Source organism: Opisthorchis viverrini (assembly GCF_000715545.1).
Source record: "Opisthorchis viverrini unplaced genomic scaffold opera_v5_617, whole genome shotgun sequence".
In the NCBI taxonomy this organism is placed as follows: Eukaryota; Metazoa; Platyhelminthes; class Trematoda; order Opisthorchiida; family Opisthorchiidae; genus Opisthorchis; species Opisthorchis viverrini.
This window is the reverse complement of record NW_008752286.1, coordinates 29,525-37,613: the sequence shown is the minus strand read 5'-3', so window position 1 is coordinate 37,613 and position 8,089 is coordinate 29,525. Positions and strand designations below refer to the sequence as shown.

Genomic DNA, 8,089 nt, shown 5'->3' with positions numbered 1-8,089 from the left:
GGAAGTAAATGTGGATCCAATTCATAGTGAACAACGGGTCTAAAACCGATATTATAGATGCATCACTGTATGCAAATAGGTCATCTGTAGATACTCAAAAATCATGGATGAGTTGTTAGGTCTGCCGAGTGCTTTACTCATTTTTTTGCGTGCTGATTCTCCAAACGAGAAATGGAAATATCCATGGGTGTAACCGTTGGTGAATTGTCTGGAACTAGAAGCCACATCATGTGACCGCATCTGAGTGACTTGCACTGCATCAAACCGAACCAATCACGGATATCTACCGCTCATCGGAAAAGTATTTATTTGGACGCTTTGCCGTGCAATTGCAGGCATCCATCTGGCAGAAATGCAGTACAAATTATTCCTCCTGCTAATTGTTGCCCCATTGTTATGCAACACATTTCCAACGCAGCCCGATGGTGAGTGACTGGATTCGGCTGTAACTTACATTGTCATAAAGTGAATAAACTAATATCCAATTCAATTTTATACCAAAAGAAATTTTAGAGATAATGAAGCCTGTGGTGACCAAGTGAAGACAACCAGTTTGGAGAGCAAAAGAGTAGGCTACTTTTGACTGACATTTGCGAGCCTAATGCTGTAGTGTAATAAAATCCTTCATGGGTAGTATGGTTTGCTGCGGCTCGATTATTAAGCAGCTTTAAAGTAATCATCTTCTCACCATAATGCCTATTAACTTACCTAAACAACAAATACTAACGGACTGACAAAACAGATACATGAGGTCAAATCTGAAGTATTTGTATGGAATAACTTGATAATAGATGACAGTTAGAATGGTATTTGATAAGTTGTGTTTTTGCACAGGAACTGCGAACGTGCTTTCGTCTGAAATGAATGATTATCAGAAAACGTGGGGTTTTGTCATCATTTTAACCAATATTCTCGACAAGCTGGTTAAATGAATACTTTCAGGATAGTTTTTCCGCATTTTAAGCTGTATTTTGAACACAAGTGGAGTATATCTGGAGAATTGCTGGCCATAATGTCGCTTAGCTTATTGTGGTGCATGCAAATTCACTAAAGCGTCTCCTTCGTGGTTCTTTTTCAGACATCTGTCTACGTCAAAAGGATTTTGGATCTTGCCATGTAACTGGCACAACAAAGTACTACTACGATCATCGGCAAAAGAGATGCGTATCTTACAGAGATCGATGTGGCAAGAGTGATAACAGTTTCAACACTTATGATGAGTGTTACGAACAATGCAGTCACCTCATGCATACGCATTAATTATAAGATAAACGCGAGTGCTTTTTGTCTCTAACCTGGCGTAAAATACATTATTCGTCTAGTTGAATTGCTGTTCTTACTAACGGGGCTAAACAGTAAGTTTTTTCTAGTGAGTTTGCGAACATGTTTACCGATGGTGAGGTAGGATACAGGAGTCTGATCACCGTTAAACAGACCGTACCACAAGACGAAAACACATGTCATGCAATAAGCCGTTCGCCTATTGGTGGCTAGATAATAGGGCGAAGAGGGGAATAACGGACAACGGAAAACGCGTGCAACTCTTACAGAAATTGTGAGTCCCGGGGTAGTAAACATTATGTTTCTCTAGATCACATCCTTAGCATAGTTTCCAACACCAATCAGCAAGAAAACCTCTCCGGCTTCAATTTTATATTCTAGGAACACGTTAACCCGAAAATTGTGGAGCTAAAGCATGCATTAAAACACTTCCTGCTAATTGACTGTTCCAACCGTCTAACCGTGCGCTTCATTGTTCAGCCACCTAGATGCACACGTTTACTTTCGTTCACTGAGCCAAATGAAAAGCAACCAGCAGTGTACAACAGACTGATCATAGCCAGTCGCACGGATCCTGATCCCGTCTATCTCCGCTTTAAAATTATTACTTTAAAATTACTTCAAAATGACCAATGCATTCGGAACTGCATGCAGGATCCGCATAATCTGCAGGTTATAAAGATGTTTTCCCGAATGAGTCGACCCTAAGTTCGCCTGACTCACACAGAAAACCAGCATTTTGCAAAATAATTGGGCGGTCGTCCACTTGGTTTGGGAGGTAGTTTATTCTCTCCTATTTGCTGGATTTTTGTCATTTTCACCTTGCGCTATATCGTAGGTTTTTGGTATACGACGAGGTGGTTGCAAAATTTGGTGCCTTCTATTCTTACAAATAAATTGAAAGTAACTTTTGGAGTGCAAACGGCATCCAACGGAAGTAAATACAAATTCAACGAGACATTGTTTTTGTTGACTTTGACCGTAAGTGAAAAATCCATAAAATAGGTTGCTAAGGTGTTCCGACTTAATGACTTCGTACTTTAAATGCATACAGACCTTACAACAGTGCATCTTTGAAAAGAATTATCACAGTAACAGGAATTTATACGTCACCTCAACGCGTTGGCCTAAGGTAGTCTGCCAGTTTTATGAACAACCAGTTACTCTGATGCTTCTTGTGGAAACAGTGCGGTAACATCACCTAGCAAACGAGCGTTAGCGTTGACGACAGTCGAATGCTCGAAATGACTACGCTTGGGAAAACGCAGGTTGACGACTCGAAGTGTATTTTAGAGCCGGATGAGGGCCAATAATGAGAGAGCCTGTGTTTTTTGCATGGAGATCTAACTTGCCAGATCCCCCAGATTATATTATCGCAAATACCTGTTCCATGCAGAGTCAGATTAGAGGCAAATTTAGAGAGCCATAAGCCTTTGCGTCAATAGCGGACTGTGCGTTCAGTATTTCACAAAATATCAGACAAGCAGCGAAAAAGTAAACTTGTCTGTACAGTCAGTAGTCACCTGCACATTGCTGTGTAATGAAGTTTCAAAAAATTACACAAAACAAACAGGCTTAAGAGAAACAGCCTACAAAATAGTGGTCTTACTGAATTTATCTGGTTTTGCAGCAGTGAATCCAAAGTGTGTTTATAGCTAATTCCTTCATTCATGCCGGAAACATCGCTTTCAACTAATTGCTGTCCCAGTAAACAGCTAAGTCAGTTGGGCAGAAAGTGCAGTTGCATCTGAAATACTCGACAATAGATGTACGACAGAAGGGAGAAACGGTGCAACATATTGAGTGGTGGAATCGAAATTCTTTAGAGCCGTGCATGGACACTTAGGCATCACTCAACCAAACTTACGTGGCTCTGCACGTCTCGTCGTGCGTCTCATATGATATGGTTTTTAAGCGATCAAACCCTGTAACATAGAACTCGACTTTTAAAGATGTCTGCAATACATGACGTAAAAGACGATGTTTTTTTTACCTAAACACCTTCTCGGCGTAGTAAAATAGGTTTAGTTCCTCTGAAAACGAAGTATCAGAGCGAGGTATCAGGCTTATAAACATACCAACCCGAATGAGTGTTTCATGACAAAATTCTAAATGGTTTTGTCAGCGTTTAACAGAGAAGGAACAATAGGTTGTTCTTGAAGTGATATTGTTTCTTCCATTATAGAGGAATTTGGATAACAAGTACGTAACTGTTCGTTTTCAGAGGACGTTTTCAGTTTGCATCTTGTTGGTTTAGATGTTTCGGTGAGCTCAATAGTTAAAGTGGAGACGTTTGCTTAGTTAGCCTGGGTGTTTATGATGCTGAAATTAACCGCAAATTTTGCTTGACTGAATAGAGAACTCCTGATAAGTTTTTCCTTGCAACCTTATTTTTCAAATCAAGTAAAGGTGACAACCTGAAAATCCTCACTTGCGTGTTAAGAGCAGTATGTTGGAAGGGGGAATAATACGGCGTTCAGCCAATCTAAGTATGCTTCGAAGTTAATGCATGAGACAATCCTAAACCACGGGTGTTATTATCTCGTCTCCTTTCACCACTAATAGAACCAATGGTCTTATCGATTGACAACTTAGCTGCAAATAATCCATAACCGTTCAAGGGGACATGATCAGTGTTTAAGCGTTGAGTGATGCATCGGGATTCTGCTATACGTCAACATGTACGCCTGCAGAAACGGATGAATTTCACGTGTCTCAAACCGAGAAATTACATGATTCTGCGAAGTACAAATTGCTAGGTATAATTGTTATGTATATCCAGTTTATCCGGTCTTAACCGTTGGAAGCTTCGGTCAAACTTGTTGCCGATTGCGTTCAACTTACATGAATCTGGTCCAGTAACCTGATAAAATAAGTAAATATGTAATACAAACGTGTAGAGAGATATATATACATTTACAAATGACAGTTTCGTGGCAACTTCCCTTACTGTCAGCACTGTTAAATGAGGGGCACAGTTCTACATAAACTGTTAACATCAACCACTATTTGAAATCCACCTATCAACTAGTTTGTTTCACGCCACCATTAATTTAATGAATAACTTCATTCAGTACTAGAACACCACAAGACGGACGTCGAATTCGTGGTTACAATAATGAGGACATTCCAGCAAAGCAAGGGATTACCAGCAATATTTGCCAGATTACTTCTCAGAATCTACACCGGAGGGATTCACAAGATCGCGCACGGCATGCAGTCTCATATTTTATCGTAGTTAAGTCATTTAATTGTCAACGTCCTCATCATAGTCTGAAGACTGCGAAACATGTGAAAACTTGGCCTTTCATCCTCTCTGATTCTTTGTATACTGTGAAATTTTGCAACCTTCTTCCGTCGATTAACACATCCGGATTCCGGTTACAGTATTTAAAACTAACCCAAAAAGTGGTCCGTGCCAACTATACTACCAAATTTTATGCGGTAGTGACGGTAGCAATTTTGATTCAATGGAAGCGTGGATAGTGACAGACGATAAATACAGGGGTACGGATCTATCATGCAGGATGATTACAACTAAACAGTTTGATGCAGATCTGAATGGTTGGTGCTCTATTGTTACTTGCCTACACTGCGCAATAAAGTGATTTTGAGAATTGGTTGTTTTCACGAGGATAGCAGTTTCAAGCTCAGTGTTACGCACCAGTACAGCCGAAAATAGTAAACTCACCCGATATGCGCACCTGATTAGGGAGCAACTTGGATTCAGAGGCAATGTACAAGTAGCCTTAATGGAAGTATGCAGAGGCCTCCCTCATTGGGTGTTTCGTTGATCTTGTTACGTTATAAGACTTGCATGTTTACATAAAACCATTTGGTTGCGTCCGATATTTTTTGATGATTGTCCCGGATCGATCTACCATGCCTTGCGTCACAACTTTGCCCAACCCTAATTTATAAAGTAATCTTAAATTGCCACCAGATGCCGATAAGGCCATGAGTTTACTTAGTCGTTAGTACAGGTTGCAAGTCGATGCTCATGAGTTTTGCACATAACCACCCGCCAGAAAAACATCACCTGTAGGCGTGAGCATTGAGAAGGCGAACTATGAGATAACAGTTTTCAAATCATGGAACGTGGTTCCATCGATTAACTTAGCAAAGAAACCGGGCCGTTCAAATTCAACTCGGTGATCCTGATAGAAAACGGAGATTCTCACACAGGCTCTATTTGTCCGTTAGTTGCCAATCACTAAGTGACCTTAAGCGCAGAGACATTTGGATGGTGGCTCAAACGTTAGCCTTGTGATGATAATCTCATCTTTCCAGGAACAGCATATGCGCGAACGATAAATTTAGTATCAAGTGCAGTATGTACAGTAGAAAAACCTGATAACTGTCCATGTCAAGAAAGTTGGCGTAATGTTGCGTGAGTTCTGAAGCCATTCGAAAAGAATCAACACCATCATGATTAGAGGCTGGGGGAAATAAGATATGCCGAAAATGTTGATACTAGCATAAGGACATAACAAACCGTAGAAGTTTTGTCTTATCCATTTAGTGTTAAATGAGTGTAAATCGGTCGGACATCCTTCTGAGACACACTGTATTTGTAGCATTCACACTAACTGATTAACCCTTTTAAAAGCGAAACAGGTGGTGAGCTGTCTAAGACTTAACTACTGTCTTTCATCTAGAAAGTGTAACGTCCCAGAAACTAAAAACTACGCGGCCTCAGCGCAACACAACTGTTTGAAAAAAATGATATTTAGCTGGGATTGAGGTGGATTCCGCTGTTAACACCTGCTTGATTTATGAATGAATGTGTTGTGCTAAACCTTATAAATACTGACCTGGTTTAAGCGTTGGCCACCGTCCAGCAGTGAGTTCGATTTTTAAATCAGATGGTTATCAACCCCTTTGATATAGAGCAAATGGGGAGCGTGAGCTCCGCTTCGTGATTTGATCAACGAACATGTACCCACAACTACAGTCTGAGGCTCTTCAGCATCAAAATAAATCACTTCCTACAACCGCCACTACAAATATGGTTATTGCAATCTTTAAATAGTCCGTTGGAGAACTGGCACGTCTAGGTAATTATCAGACACATAGTCTCCGAAAATCCAAAAAATTCATTTCATGCTGAAACAGAAGTCTGAACTAATTTCGGACTGAGCACTACATTATGAAGACTACTCAGCTAAAGTACATTTCATCCCGCAGGGAACTTGTGACGAAGTTCGCGAACATTCAGCCGATGAAGTTAATATGCGACGGAAGCAGCTGGGTCCGAATTGAGTCTTCATCCCAAACTAGCGAACTGTCGGAACGCAATAACTCCACAGAAGGTCGCTATTGGGAAGCCTGCGAGAAGTATATGAGATCATGTTTAGATCAAGCACAAACCAATCCCAAAACCTTACAAACCAATATGTAACCAAATGACGCACATATTCTAGGATAAAATGTGAGTCAAGGTGGAAACGTGGGTATTTAACCCCTTGGGTACAAACAAAACTGAAGCAATTTGAAGGGCGCGAGTTTCTTCTTCAAGAAGTTTACTGAATTACATCTAATTGTGGAGGAATCCTCTTTTTAGAAATCCCTTTTTAAAAGTTCTGAAGAGAAACGAGTCGCCCTTGAATTTTGCATAAATTGCAGATTCGCTTGCCTGTACAGAACTAGCGTCATCTACTTCTGACCAGTTAGTGTAGATCGATTGCGAAACTACACTTACTTGCGGACTGCAGTCTGTCAAAACCATGGTGATATTATGCGGATGATTTCAAAATCATGCACAACGTGCAGGACTACGCGTTTGATGTTCATTCGTTGTTTTGAAATTTGGTCAGATAGCGGTTACGTGGCTGACAGGTGCTTTGCGTGGATTCATAAGGTAACTTCTCTTCTGAAATTATTTGGGGTCAGTTTAAATGTCTGGTAGCAAGTATGAGCTTTTACTTCAGCTTGTATCTTTAAAAGATATTGGTTGAGGTCATATCCATGTGAATACAGCGTAAGTTGCGGTCATGCAATTGTTAATCTACTGAGTAGTTCCCACTTGTGAATTCCCCTATCTTTGTCATCAATAAACCCAGGCATCTTGTCGTCGTATTCAGGCCCCCATGAGCCTGCGAGCTATACAGTATGGAATTTCTTCCATGGGACACGATGACTCTAGGAATGTCAAAGTCGAACGGCCGAATTTGTAAAAGTGGCATGTCATACTGGAAGAAGTCATATTAAGAGGCCATCTTGGGATATAGCCGCACTGCTGGTTGCGACAGGACTGTAAGAACAGTAAAAAGCACTCCGCATGTGACCAGCAGATTCATATCGACAGAAGCAGAGGACGGATGGGGTTAGCCCTAAAAGCCACCCAAATTTTGGTCGTAACCATGGCACGCAACTCAACCCTTTTAAAAATCAAGAGTTCGACACTGCTCAAAAGGAATGTGCTGTGCTCAATGGCATTAAGAGACATATATTTACGTTACCCCGAGCTAATTGAAACCATCGCTGCCCTAAAGGTCGGGCCCTAAATAAGAGTGTAAAAAATTAGCCATTATTGCCCGACACAGTATTCACAATTGAATACCTACTCCAAAATTATTCGGACTGTAGCAAGAAAGGCGACCGAGAGCCTAGAATGTGAGGTCTCTACGGGTAAGGGTGAAAGATACAAGTCTGAAAGGCGAGCTGTTTTTCTGCCAAATAGCCCAAAAGCTCCAGGTACTGAGGCCTAGAGCGTGGCCAGTTGTTGTATGGTTTTTCTCGCTGTTGTGCGAATAGAACCGTAGACTTTCGAATCAGTTCTTCCATTTGATATTCTGGATCGTCAAAA

The 8,089-nt window shown here is 40.9% G+C and overlaps 1 protein-coding gene across 1 annotated transcript; it reads left to right on the top strand.

Moving 5' to 3' along the window:
• Window positions 1-328: 328 nt before the first annotated feature.
• On the top strand, window positions 329-1,329 carry T265_11874 (hypothetical protein; the record flags this gene model as incomplete). Its single annotated transcript, XM_009178677.1, has 2 exons — window positions 329-425; window positions 1,079-1,329. The coding sequence occupies 2 exons, from the start codon at window positions 353-355 to the stop codon at window positions 1,258-1,260; spliced, it is 255 nt and encodes an 84-aa protein (XP_009176941.1).
• Window positions 1,330-8,089: the final 6,760 nt, after the last annotated feature.